General features: G+C 48.3%; 1 protein-coding gene across 1 annotated transcript; it reads right to left on the bottom strand.

Annotated features, from left to right (window-relative positions):
* Positions 1–11,896: 11,896 nt before the first annotated feature.
* On the bottom strand, positions 11,897–13,665 carry LOC136514218 (benzyl alcohol O-benzoyltransferase-like). Its single transcript, XM_066508199.1, has 2 exons — positions 12,973–13,665; positions 11,897–12,888 (listed from the first exon to the last, which is right to left on the bottom strand). The coding sequence occupies exons 1-2, from the start codon at positions 13,486–13,488 to the stop codon at positions 11,986–11,988; spliced, it is 1,419 nt and encodes a 472-aa protein (XP_066364296.1). The 5' UTR covers positions 13,489–13,665; the 3' UTR covers positions 11,897–11,985.
* Positions 13,666–14,741: the final 1,076 nt, after the last annotated feature.

Below are 14,741 nucleotides of genomic sequence, written 5' to 3' on the forward strand. Positions count from 1 at the left end.
CGCTTGGTATGTGTTGGCGGGAACTGAGTTTGGTTGTGGCAGCACCCATGACAGGAGATGCAATAGATCATTGAAACTACAGTCTGACCTAGCCGTACTTAGCCTTCAGGATGAGCAACTCAAGCACAAAACGTAGCAATGTCCAATGTGTCGGACAACCCTTTTCAACACCATACACAGTCTCCTTCGATGCTTTTGTCACCCTTTCTAAATTTTCTAGACCTTTTGGGCTATTTAGTAAAATCTCTGGTCCAAGGGCTCGAATCATGTCCTCCAAATCATCTCCATCCCCGACATGTGCTCCACCATCATTATTGGCACCACCTTCGTCGTTACCATCCCAACCACCACCATCACCACCTTGTTCATTGCCAAACTCGAAATCCATTCGTGCATCAAGCTCTGCTGAATATTAGGGACAGGGATTCTATGGTTTCGTCATCGTATTCCTCCTCATCCTTGTCGTTAACAATAACCGTTTCACCATGATGAATCCACACTGTGTAGTCCTCAACAAATCCTCGTATAATCAAATGTGATCTGATGACAGTCACATCTGTCCATGCCATACAGGTTCTTGCAATCTTTACAGGAACAAATAATTGTATCCTTATTCTCTTTCAATGTCGTTGCATGCTTCTTTGTGGCTTCAATAAATTTATCCACCTCTTCACGGAAACCTGCTTTGAACCTTAACGAACCATACATCCAAGAGTTCCTGTACTCCATCTTTTACAACAACAACAAAACAAACATTAAAGGACTACCTTTTCAGATATATATAAAAATGAATCAAATTAATAATTACTTGAGAATAATTGTATATACTTCAGATATATATGAATATAAATCTAATATAATTACATGAAGCATACAAACACACCATGGTAGAGGAAAATTAATTAATGGCCCATTTATCCATAATTAATTAAAATACATATTTATTGATTATAATAAACAATTTTAAAGACAACAATTAGCAACAATTATACTTTATCCCAATATCTTTCATACAAACCTTAGTCCAAAATTACAAAAACTAAATTAATAAAAAAACCAAACCCTAGATCTAGATCTACATGCACATGAAACATGCATAAAACTAACTAATTGTTCACTAAAATCAAGAAACATGAACCAAATAAGGGTATGATCTTGTTCCCCTCCCTAATTTACCCTAGTACATTTAAAACTTGGGTCTAATTTGCTTCATAAGTAGCTCAAGCACCATAGAAGAGAGAGAAAAACAAAACTTTAATTACTCACTAACCAACCATTAAAACTACAAAAAAAAAGTGTGGAATAGCATTTTCTTACCTTCTACAACCTCTCAACCAAAGGATTTGAGACCAAAACCTTCCCCCCTAGTAAAGCAATTTTTGGGAGGTGCCAAGGCCTCCCCACCTTTCTTTACGGGTTGGAGTGAGTGACTCAAGGAGGAAGAATGTGCTGCAGTTGTTTTATATGTGGGTCATTTTTAGGGGCGGCTGGTGATTGAGTCGCCCCTACAAATCGGAGCTATTTATACGGGGGGTATTTGTAGGGGCGGCTGGTGATTGAGCCGCCCCTACAAACCAGAGCTATTTATACGTGGGCCATTTGTAGGGGCGGCTCAATCACTAGCCGCCCCTATAAATAGAAACGTCGGGGGCGGCTGGTGAGTGAGCTGCCCCTACAAATCAGACCCATTTGTAGGGGCGGCTCATATCACCAGCCGCCCCTGCTATTCCATTTGTAGGGGCGACTGGTGTCTAGGACACCTGAGCACGGCACTGTAGAGGCGGCTCCATCACTAGTCGTCCCTAAAAAAAAAAATCAACCCATTACTAAAAATTGTTTTTTACTTAGTGAAATAGCCACATCTGGCTGGCGTGCCGCGAGCAGTATGCCGCCGCGTGGCAAGTAGGCAAAATCTCTGAAGTTAACTCCTAACATGGCTATGACCATGCTCTGCGGGATTACATCTAGCTTAGTTTCTTGAAGGCATACAATGCTGGGATGGATGTAATCAACCAGCGTACGTACATTGTCACGACGTGCTCTGGCATTCAGGCCACGCACATTCAAGGATAATAAAGGTGTGTTCTCCATTTAGTTGAACGCCGATGGTTGAGTATGCACGCCCTAGGCGGCGACCGGAGTTGCACAACGAGTAGTTCTACCAGTGGCCTTGCAGTTTGCGGCTGGGAACAGCTCGTCCAATGCGACTACCTGCTCCGGTGTCAGCTTCCCCTGCAAAGATGGCTTCGTAAGCTCTCTTGGGTCCCGACGACATTGGTGCAATGGGAGGTAAGACCGCCATCCTCTTCATGAGGAGAGCTTCTCCCCTCTTTGCTATAGGAATATGTGCTAGGGGTTGAGCTGCGATCCTTGAGCTTCTGGTGGGCAGGGGATCTCTCTTTGGTGGCACCTTTTGTTTCGGCGGACTGGAGATAAGAGAAGAACTACGTTTCTGTTGGACCTCTTTAGTAAAGCACGCGAGCCGACGTGTGGCCTCTTGCAGCGTTAGTGTAGCCTCATTGACAGATGGTGCCACCAGCTGAAGCTCCCCGCCAGCCACGTGCAGCACCTGAGGGGCTCCCTGGGCGGGAGGTGAGTCAGTCGGTGCTGCGTAGCCACCATCCGTTTTGGCTTGCACTAGTGTTTGCCGTTGTGTCCTCAAGCAGACCCAGAGAGGTATCAAAGGCTGGGGATGCAACATCCTCAGACTCTGTGTTGCCGCTTTGCCTGGCGGTCATGACGACCGGCGCTTGCGCTTCACGTGCCGAGTCCATCTTCTGCTTCCGCGTGTCCGTCGTTTGTGACCCCACGTGGTCTGGCGGGGCGACATCTGTCGATGGGAGATCCTGGTTGGCGGCCAGTTGAGGACCGTCATTCTCAGTGATTGATTTTGCTTCTTGTCCTATTGTGGCCGCGGTGGTGCGTGGTAGCCTCACCTCCAGGATTATGGGATCCTGAGGCCGGCTGTCCTCTCGCGTCCCTTTCGTGCAACGCATCACATTCGAAATCCAAACTGCAAGGGCCCTAGAGATCAGAGGGCGATGGCGATGTTGTCCTCTTCTCCGTACTAACAACAGTTCCCTCTGACGGCTCTGGGAGCTAGTTGTTAGTTTGATCTGCATCAATTGGCCCAATGATTAATTGGGCCCTTGGATCAGCGTCCTGATCGGGGACTGCTCAACTGCTTCATGGTTGGTGAATCCTCGTCGCACAGCACCATAAAGGGAGGTGGCGATGTTGTCCTCTTCTCCGTACTAACAACAGTTCCCTCTGACGGCTCTGGGAGCTAGTTGTTAGTTTGATCTGCACCAATTGGCCCAACGATTAATTGGGCCCTTGGATCAGCAGTCCTGATCAGGGACGCCCAACCGCTTTATGGTTGGTGAGTCCTCGTCGCACAGCACCATAAAGAGAGGTGGGGGCCAAGGCTCTATCTACGAGGTTGACCTGAGCTACCGCAACCCTCCTACAAAAAGAAACCCTAACGCTAATCGATCAAGAGTGACGGTGCTGCCAGCGACGGAAAGCCACCACCGACTTCACCGTCGCTTCTGCATCGCCACTGGACCGCGCCTCCACTACACGGCGTTCGACTACGACGTCGCGCCACCGTCGCCCCTCACTGCATCGCCACTGCCATGGCGATTTCTTCCTCCTTTGCCAAGCCCGAAGGTATGGCACTCTACTCTCTCTCTCTCTCTCCCTCTCTCTCTCTCTCCAGTTCATGTTGTTGGTTGTTCTAAGCCAAATAGAAATGAATCAACCCACGAGATCTACTCTCAGTTGTTCCTAAGAACCTATCAATGGTACCAGAGCTAGGTTTTTCTAGTGAGTAGATCTAGATCGGGGGTAGTAGCAGTTTAGAACAGATGAGAGAGATCCAATTCAGATCGAAGTAGAGGGTTTCTAACCCTAACCCTAGAAGGGGAAGAACAAAAGAAGAAAGAGAGCCCGATTCGGATCGACACAGACCGAACCCTAACCCTAGAAAGCCAAGGACGGAAAGGGGAGGACCTACCAGGGCTTCTTCACCACCGTCGCACCGCCGCTGCGCGGAAAGAAAGTTCCTACGCCGCGTGGGTAGTCGAGCCACCACTCGGGTAGTCGAGCCGCTGCTCGCCGATGAGACGCCGATGTGCAGGCTTGAAAGGTTGGGAAGATGAATAGTGGGTCTGGCCGAACCCAAACCCTAAAACACTATCCCTAACCGGCAAGAGGACAGCATGAAGAGAGGGACCTACCTGGACCTCGCCGTTGTCTCCAATGCCACCGCGCGGGTTGTTCACCAAGATCTCGCCGGTCCGCCGCACGGTCTCCGACATGCGGGCTTGGGGCTCAGAGCGTCGCCACAAGGCCGCTCGACGGCGGCGCGCTCAGCCACGGGCGAGTGCGCGCGCTGGCGAGGGGCCCCGTAGCAGTGTCGTACCTTTTCTTCTTCTCCGGCCACCATGCGAGCCGCTGCTGCTCTTCTCTCTCACTTGCTTGGCTGCAGCGCTGAGGGATGAGAAAGATGAGGAAGGGGAAGAGTGAGCTAGAGTTTCGGGTGCTGACCACTGCATCGCGGTTTTGATCCGCCAAGAAGGCTGCATGGCCGTCGATCTAGATCGGACGGTGCAGAACGATCGGGCCAACAGCCGGCCCAGGCGGGCGCGCGTGGCCACGCGACTTTGCCGCCCCAGGCCCAGGTTGCTGCCTGGGTGCGGGCACCGCGCGTGCAAGGGAGCTGGGCCGGGCGGCTTTTGCCGTTTTGGGCTGAGAATCAGTTAAGATTGAGCCTAGTTTTTTTTCCAGTAAATGTTTGTTTCTAGAAAATAAAAAATGGCTCAAAGAAAATAGTAGAAATGTGAATTTTCCTATGGGTAAAATTTGCAAATTATGTTTAAATTTCTACTACAAAGTTTAAGTTGATTATCTTCTAAATAAATTCGAACCAACGGGAGAATTTGATTTGAAGAGCAATTATATTTAGTAAATTATGATTATATTTATCCTCTAATTAAATTGGAACCAACGGGAAAATTCAATTAGAGGAGTAGTCCATTTTTTGTTTAAGTAAGATTATGGTATTATCACTTTCTGACCAACGTTGATGATGACAATATTATAATGAATTTAAGTTTAAAGTTTAAATCTCGGATAAATTTTACACCAACATGGTCAATTTTTCAGAGAGTAGATAAGGACCGAGAAATGCTCCTAAACTAAAAGAATGTATTTCATTATCAAGTTTCCGCTGCAATGATGTTGATTATCTTCCAATTAAATTCGAACCAACGGAAGAATTTAATTTTGAAGAGTAGTTATATGGATTTCAAGTTAATTTATGAGTTTTATGCATTAATTCTATTTTCTGTCCAATGATGATGTAGAATTGATGCAGCAGCATATTGTATATTTTATTTTTTAACCGACGAGATCACTCGGCTGCATGCCAACGGGCTGCAATGCTGGGGTATGTGAATGAAAAGGCTTGAGTCAAGCCAGTTCAGGACAATTTTGTTAGTTTACTAAGTTTTCTGATTAAATTGGAACCAACAGAAAGATTTAATTGGAAAATGAAGTATAAGCGAATGTTTTAGTAGTCATTGACTAAGATTTCATATAGATTTATCCCGCATGGGGAGAAGTTTTGGCATAGTACTTATGCTAGTCAATCCAGCATGGCGGGAGAAGTTTTATGATGATTCACATGTTTTGTATCCCGCATAGTGAGAGAAGTTTGGGTAGCTCTTATGTTGTCCTAGTATTGACCTTGGCACAATAGAAATGCATAGTCATGGTCAATATTAACCAAATGATAAGAAAAGATGCAAGTGTGACTTGCAAAAGTGTCGCTAATAAAAGACCTCGTTGAGTTCTTAAAGTGAATCAAGGAAAGTGTACTCCTAAACGGATTAAGAAATAACTTTGTTTGCATGACACAATCATGTGAATGAAGTAAGTTATAAGTGTCTCCTCGTTTATAGGTTTTCTGAATAGTTATCGAAAATATGACAGTAAAGTTCATGCCATATTTCAAGGAGGAGAAAAGTATAAAGATCAATTAAGAAAGATACTCTTCATTAAGAGTGAGAAAAAGATTAATTAAGATGAATGTGACCGACGAAGGAGTACAACGGTTACAACAATGATACCCCTAAGTAGAGAAATAGCTAAATTCCTAGACTTTTGAAAGTTCCGACAGGAAAAATAGCGTAGTCAGTCTCAAAGATGTTAAGGTGGTGCTTAAAGTGCCATATGAGATTTTAACATATTAAACCCAAAATAAGATATTTGAAGATACACTATCTTTAGAAAAGATGGGAAGATCTGGGGAGCATTGTATGTAGAGGTATGTAGAGACCTAAGACTTGAAGAGAAGAGGGACTATGTGCCCACTCCAGTGACTCAGGAGCAACAAGTTTCTCAATACCTATTGATGTTGTATGGCCAATACAATACCTGTTGTTAGCTCTTCGAAGAAGATGAATAATCTAAACAAGAATCAATTGCCTCTTGGCAATGAAGAGCAACAACAGCCCCATATAAAAGTGCCAGTAGGTGAGGCCCTAAAAGGTCTCAAAGAATTAGTAAACTGGTTTTCAAATGACTATGAAGTATATGTTAGTAAAGAAATTCAAATGAAGGGTGATCCCACCTTATTTGAAGAAGCCATGAGAAGCGTTTACTCGTTTAAATGGCAAAAATGCTATGAAAGTTGAAATGAATTCGATGAATACCAATGATGTTTGGGACTTAGAAGTAATTCCTAATGAAGCCAAAATAGTAGGCTGCTAATGGGTCTACAAGACAAATTGTGACTCCAAAGGGAATGTAGAAAGATATAAAGCATGACTTATAGCAATATGCTTTACGCAAAGAGAATGAAAAGATTACAATGAGAGTTTTCTCTCTAGTCTCATGCAAAGACTCTTTTAGAATCATAATGGTATTCATGGCACATTACGATTTAGAAATACATCAGATGGATGTAAGGATGGCATTCCTAAACAGGGGATTTATATGAAAACATTTACATGGCATAACCCAAAAGGTTTTTGTCATGGAAGAAAAGAACATATGGGATGCCGCCTGTAGAAATCCATTTATGGGTCAAAAGTAAGTTTCTATATAGTAGTATTTGAAGTTGATGAAACAATGATAAGAAAGTTTGGGTTTTAAAGAAAATGAGAAGGACAATAGCGTTTATGTGAAGTTCAAGAATGGAAAAATCCTTTTCCACGTCCTGTGAATAGATAGCATTCTACTCACTAGTAGTGATGTTAATCTGTCATGGGAGAAGAAGAAGTTTTGTCATCAAGTTTTAATGTGAATGATCTTGGTGAAGCAGTCATTGGTTCTAGGAATCGAAATTCACCAAGATAGAAGAAAATGGGGTAATAGGACTATCGCAAAGGCATACTTAGAAAAGATTCTAGAGAAGTAAAGTATGCATGCGAGTAAACCTACGCCTGCTCCTATAGTCAAGGGTAATAGATTTGGTAACTTTAAGTGTTCCAGGAACCAAAATGAGATCGATCAAAAGAATATGGTTCCATATGCTTCAACTGTTGGAAGCTTGATGTGTGTACAAGTACAAGTAAGAACTTACCCTAACGTAGTTTATGTATCCGGGATATTTTGGTAGAAGTCCAGTTCAGATATAGATAACTGGAATTGAGTTGAGAACGTCTTGCAATTCTGCAAAGTATCATAGGCCTCATGCTGAGTAAGAAAGAACAAGTACTCTCAAATAGTTGAGGGTACATAATGTTAAGTCTTGGCGAGATGTGTAGTGAAATTCACAGTAGTTGCTAACACTCGCAGTTGGAGTATTATTGTGAAAATGCTCCAATGAAATAGTTGTGGTGTCATCAGTGATGCATACCATAGTATAGCTTGACATGATGCTTAAGGAACAGGCAAAAGAAGGTTAAGGGAATTTGTACCTGGATTTAACAATGGTAGACAACAACAATAACCATTTAAAGTAAGTTAACTACTAAGACAAGTCAAGTGTGCTACCAAACACATTGACACTAAGGTATATGTTGTAAAGGAGAAAATCCAGAATCATTTTGAAAGCATTGAGCACATAAGTACCGAGTGAGTACTTGCGGATCCGCTTACCAAAGGCTAACCACCCAGTGCGTTCAGAGAACACACAGTCGACATGGATTTATGGGAAAGCCTATGATTTCTAGATACTAAGGGCCTAGTTGAGTATCTGTTTTAAAATAGAGAGGTGCATTGTAGCTGTTTAATCTAATGGCAATAGACCAGTGACGATGAGGCACGCTCTATGCACTGATCTATGATGGAATGGGGACAAGATAAAGTAAGTAAGTTAATTTTAAGGAATAAGGTGAGATCAAGGGGAAGAATGTTAGTTTGATCTCCACCAACGGCCAATTGGGCCCTTGGATCAACACCCTGATCAGGGGCGCCCAACCGCTCCATGGTTGGTGGCCCCCCGTCGCACAACACCATAAAAGGGAGGTGGAGGTTGGGGCTCTATCTACCAGGTTGACCTGAGCCAGCCGCAACCCTCCGACAAAGAAACCCTAATGCTAACCGATCAAGAGTGATGGTGCTGCCAGCGACGGGAAGCCACCATCGACTTCACCGTCGCCTCTGCATCACCACTGGACCTGCGCCTCCACTACACGGCATTCGACTATGACTCCGTGCACCATCGCCCCTCACTGCATCAGCCACTGCCATGGCGAATTTCTTCCTCCTTTGCTAAGCCCGAAGGTATGGCACTCTACTCTCTCTCTCCCTCTCTCTCCAGTTGATGTTGTTGGTTGTTCTAAGCCAAATAGAAATAAATCAACCCATGAGATCTACTCTCCCAGTTGTTCCTAAGAACCTATCACTAGGTAACAACTAGGCACCCACTTTTGCTTTTGCTTTTGCTTTTTGCAGGCCAGAATTTGCGCGGGCCGAATTAGTAGATGCTTGCTGACGACACCCCTGAGTTGGTGGCCATGGTTGGAGTGTTGGCCTGCCATCGCACCGGCTGCACCAATGGTGCCGGCATCGCCGTTGACACGGTAGTGGATGCACCTGAATCCCTGCAAGCGCAGCCCGGTCCCCCGATGGAAGTTGTGGTGATCAAGGTTGCCATCGTGCCCGCTATCTCCGTCGTCAGACTCCGACGACGACTGTGGAGGCGATGCAACTCATGGGTCAAAATCGGCCGTGCTCCTGATGTGGATGATGATGCGGTAATGTAGAACTCCGTTGCACCTGAGGTACGACCGTAGGTTCCCGAAGTGGAAGGCAGCCCCATCAACAATGCACACTGGTTCGTTCTCGGCGACGAGGAGCCAGACGATCTTGGGGATGGCGCTGGGGTTGGCAGTCCATGCCGTGAGCTTGAAGGTGGATAGGTCAGACTTCCCCACCGTCGCCGGATCAATGGACTGGATCTAGCAGGAGGAAGCAAGGATCTTGGATGCGGTGTCCTCACTCCATGCGTGCGCTGGGATGCCCTCTAGCTCGAGGGCCACCTTGCACAGCAGCTCTACCAAATCCGCCTGTGCCAACTGCGTCCATGGTCGCAGCACCAGGTTAATTAGTTCCCACCACCGGCACTAGGGACGCGTCGAGGATCTTGTCCTGGGTCTTATGAGTGTGGCAAAGGATGATGAAGTTCTCAGGGAAGAAGGGGACGATGGAGAAAGTACCCTCCTCGACCCCATGAACGTCGGCGATTGCACGGACAGCGTCAACAGAAGCAACCTCCCTAGTAGTGCCTGCTACCATGGCCGTTAGCGAGAACCACAAAGCGGTCTCGGCCTCATCGATGGCAGTGCTGCGCTGAATGATGCAGGTCGCCTCCATTGGCCTAAAGTCCGGATGGCCAGGCGGAAGTGGGTCTTGATCGATGTCGGTGGTGGTGCCCTGGTCGGGCGGCGGAGAGGATGGCATCGTGGTGCCGCCCGCCTATGACCCCTGCGGTGTGTCTAGGCTGTCCACCCCCCTGTGCGCTCTGACAAAACGATGGTGAGCCGGCTCGATCGCGCGGTCCCCTCCATGACTTGACGAGCGTGGCCACCACCGGTAATCTCTAGCCAGGTGCTCGAGTCCATGGCAATTGAGACAGCGGATGGGCAAGCAGCATGTGGCGATGCGGTGGGTGAAGGACAGGCAGTTGAGGCAGCGGTCGCAGAGCGCCTCCGGAATGCCTCGCCGTTATGGTACCCTTTTGGAGGCTGTGCAGAAGTTCGGCGGCGGATCCGTACGTGGTGGCAGCACCTCCCTCCAGCCCTCCGCATCAGGTGGCGAAAGCCATCGCCGCCGTTGAGGTGGCATCCGCGCACCAAGTTGCTAATGGGCAGGGATGCGTGCAGTGGCTGCTCCGTGCTCCCCCAGGCGCTGGTGGTCCACCCAGCCCGAGCATAGCTTGTCCACCGTTAGGTTGCACGCCAGTGTCGGAGGCCCGGTCGTTCCTCCGTCTGCACCTATGTCTCTTCTAGCCAGCTCGCGCCTCCCCTTCCGCCGTGACCGCAGGCTCCACCGGCTGCTCAAGCTCGGTGCGATTGGCCATCGGAGAGGAGGCCATCAGCACTGGGGAGCCCCGACGGACGACATCTGCGCAGGAAGGCGGGGTTGGGTCGGCATCGTAGTCGGAGTCAGAATCGTAGCAGTCCGAATCCTCCGACTAGCACATGGCTTTGGATTGCCCATGGGAACCACAAAGCAATTAGAGTGGCGCGTGTGGGGAGAGGGTGGTTGCCGGCTTACCTGGGGTTGAGAGGGCGGGTTTGGGTGGCCGTCGGTGCCGGATTGGTGGCTGGCGGGCTGGGGGAAGGAGAGGGCGAGGGGGAGGGGGAGGGGGAGAGCGCAGCACTCATCTCTCCGTCTCTCTACTACTAGAGTTGTAGTTGTCTTGCTGGTTTGGCTCTTGCACAAACAAGGCCAATTTCCTCCTTGAAATGCCTCTTTCATTGATTGATGCTAACATGTCCATTGTCAAAGATGACTAAATTTCTAGTTAGCCAGATGATCCAACAAGCAGTAATAAAAAATTCTCTAAATATACTGTTGCCAAAGGCAGTTCTTACATCTATTATCATGTCCAGAGATTGCAAGGACAGATTCCATGCAATGGGATTGTATTCCAACAAGAGATTGGTAAAGCTGCACTCAAAGAATAAGTGAAAGCTTGTTTCCTCATGTCCTGAATTGCATAACACATTTCCTATACTTTAGTCATCTGAATTTTGTGTCTGTGTTCATGTGATGTTCTATGATGAATGTTACGATGTTCACGTGTATACATGTGATGTTCTATAATGTATTTTACGATGTTCACGTATATACGATAGTCGTCTGAATTTGTGTTTGCTGTTTAGGCAACGTGTGGTGATGTTCGCATAGTGTACATATAATGTTCTATGATGTATTTTTTGATATTCGCATAGTATACACGTGATGTTCTATGGTTGTCATATGAAGAAAAGTCTATATTTCAGACACATGAAATATAGCAAATCCCACAGTATAATATATAGTCATAGTCTTCTAGTTCCTTTCTCCATCTGATCCGGATCCTACGGTTACGAGAATCAAGTGTTTCGTGGACTTGAAATACTCGATTCTGTCATCTCACCGCCTTCGAGTGTTTTTTTAACCATCCAACACTCGGGTGTCAGGAGCTTCCAAATTCCTCGAGTTCAGAGTAGACACATTCACACTGTATTTCGCCCAGTTTATTTGGGCTAGTTTCATTTATAAACCATGACTGAAATTACTATTGGCTGGTTTGATATGAGAAAAAAATGCTATGTGTTGATTGATAAGTCATGACTTATAAGCAAGATACGAGCAAGCGAACAGCCTGTTTGCTACTAGATACCAGCATCGAGCAAACAAAACAGTGAAACACTAGTGTACACACAAGGTTGGAGCTTGGAGGCGATGTGTTGAGAACTTGCGATTGGTCTCCGCGCGCGCTAACACGCAACAAGGTTGGAGCTTGGAGCTAGCACGCGCGCGCTAACTCTTCAACAACGTCTCGACTTCCGACGCGAAACGGTCCATGGCCGGGCGCGGCAGCACGATGAGCACGCCCACCTTGCCCTTGCCCTCCCCGTCGGCGCCACCGCCGTTCCCGACGTGGACCAAGAAGCTCGGCCCGAACAGCGCCGCCGCGGGGCCGCTGAACACCGGCTCGCCCCACCCGAAGTCGACGCGGTGGAACCCCGCGTGCCGGTTGTCCGACACGAGGAACAGGTTGTGCAGCGCCACGCACGGCCGCCCGCGCAGCACCAGCAGGTCCACCGTGGACCGTACGTACTCGGCGGTCACCGCCGCCTTGGTCTCCCGGACGAGCTCCACGGTTTCGCCCAGAGAACCGGCCAGCAGCGCCCCGGCGGTGGTCAGCGCGGACACGGGCACGCACGCGTTGCCGTAGTAGCCGGCGGGGAGCGCCAGCTCGGGCACGCCCCGGAAGCCGACGATGGACACCACCCGCACCTCCTCGTCCGCCGGGACCAACAGCGCCGCCGTGCGCGCGCGCCACAGCGCCGCCGTCAGCGTGTCGAAGGTCGTGGCCATGTCGCGGATGCTCGGCGGCAGGCCCCGTTTGATCGCGGTGACGTCGGCTGGACGGAACGTGAAGGTCCGCGTGATCATGTCGCCCGCCGGCATGGCACCTGCCCACCTGGGTACAGAAACATTTGCCGGCACCGCGTCGAACTCGCGGTGAGGGAACGACGGCCTCGGCGGACTCCGCGCTTCGAGGAGCTCGCGGGACCATGCGGGAGTCACGGTCGGCGCGGGGAGGCCGCGCGCGAGCTCGGCCGTGGCGGACATGAACTGCGCGATGCCAATGGCGTCGCAGATCGTGTGGTTGAGCCGGAGCGCGAGGACGAAGCCGCCGCAGAGCAGCCGGGTCACCTAGTGAGAGGGAGATCATGCAAGCGAGCGTTATTTATTTATTTTTCTTGGAATTTGAAGCAAACTTGCATGGGTAGTACCTACCTGGATGAGCAGCAAGGGGCAGTTGAGCACGCCACCGGATCCGTCGACCTCGAACAGCAGCTGGTCCATGCACGGGAACGGCGGCCTGAGCCCGCCGGATGAGGCCGCCTCCAGCTCCGCCAGCCGCACGTCGGCGTCGGCCTCCACGAACGTCACCCCCTCGCCGGTGCAGTCGACGACCAGCTTCCGCCCCTCAACCTCCCGCAGCCGCCCGGCGAGCGGGTAGTACGGGACCAGCGCCTCGCCGAGCGCGCGGCGAATGGCGGCCGCCGGGTCGCGGTCGCCGGCCTCGGCGGCGCGCACCACCTCTCCGCGCCCGCCGAGGTAGACGAACACGAACGGCACGTGCCCGCGTAGCGTCTCCTGGTCATCGATGTCCGACAGGCGCTTCGTCTCGCGCGGCGTCGGCGCGGCAGGGCCGACGAGCACCGGCTCCCCCCGACGCACGCCGAATGCGAGCGGCGTCGGCGTGGTCATGGCCGGCGCCTGGACGTAATGCTCCGTCGCTTCCGCCATGAGGTGCAGGTGCAGGGACTTTGTCTAGCCACAGGCCACAAGCCCACAAGGTGATGTTAGCAACAGGATGAAATGATGCGATGCATGCCTAGTTCTTACTGTCGCCGTCCCTAAAATAGTGATTTTTTTTTACCTCTAGACATTGTATTTGATCATTTGTCTTATTCAAAAAATTTATGTAAATTATAAAATAAATAAATCATTATTAGAATATCTTTAATGATAAAATAAATCATAACAAGATATATGATATTTATATAAAAATTTTGAATAAGACGGAGGTTCAAATAATATATTTGAAAGTCAAAAACGTCTTTCTTTTTGGGATGGATGGAAAATGCAAGACTTTATAGGCGCAATGCAGTGCGTGTCACATCGTCGTTTGTATGTTTGGACAAATTACCAAAGAGTGAAGATGCTTGGTTTGTATCCATCTGTTTCTGAGATTATGCTGCATTTGTCGGAATAAGCCGGCAACTAAAGTCGGTTAGAATTCAGTGCTAAGAGCTGACAGCGACGAATCGGAATACTCCCTCGTATTTAAAAATAAAATCGTTTTGCGCGATAAGACTTGGGTCAAACATTAAGAATATAAATCATGAATAACTTTTAAGTCGTTAAGTTTGAAAATGTGAAAACCATATTTATAGATTTGTCTTGAAAAATACTTTCACAAAAATTTACATATATCACTTTTTGATAAATATCTTTATAGTCCTGTTCGCTTGGCTTATAAGCGGTACTTTTTCAGTCAACGAACAGTATTGTTGATGTAGAAAATGACCGACACGTAAATACTTGTAGTTTTGCCTTACGTTGTGATCGGATGTGGCCTAGCACTCAATGACACAGGGTTTATACTGGTTCAGGTAACGTGCCCTACGTCCAGTTTGAGTCGGTCGGTGACTTTATTCCTGAGCCCAGGTGCTCGAAGTTCGCTGTGGGGTTACAAACGGATCATGTGTGTTGTTCGAGTTGTTGTGGACTGATTCTCCTCTTTAGGAGAGAGCGCACCCCCTTTTATAGATGAAGGGGATGGCCTTATAAGAGAGATAATGTGTGTACGTATGCTAAGTCTCGTTGCCCATGCTGTCGGGTACAAGATGATTGTAGGCGCCCATAACATTGTTAATCAGCCCGTTCGCTTGTTGGTTTTAGCCAGCCCAAATCAGTCAGCCAACAGTGCTTTTCTCTCACAACAAACCAGCACCAGCCAGCCCAAACCAGCCCAGAAACCAACCAGCGAACATGCC

This window comes from Miscanthus floridulus, chromosome 16 (genome assembly GCF_019320115.1).
Source record: "Miscanthus floridulus cultivar M001 chromosome 16, ASM1932011v1, whole genome shotgun sequence".
NCBI classification, from domain to species: domain Eukaryota; kingdom Viridiplantae; phylum Streptophyta; class Magnoliopsida; order Poales; family Poaceae; genus Miscanthus; species Miscanthus floridulus.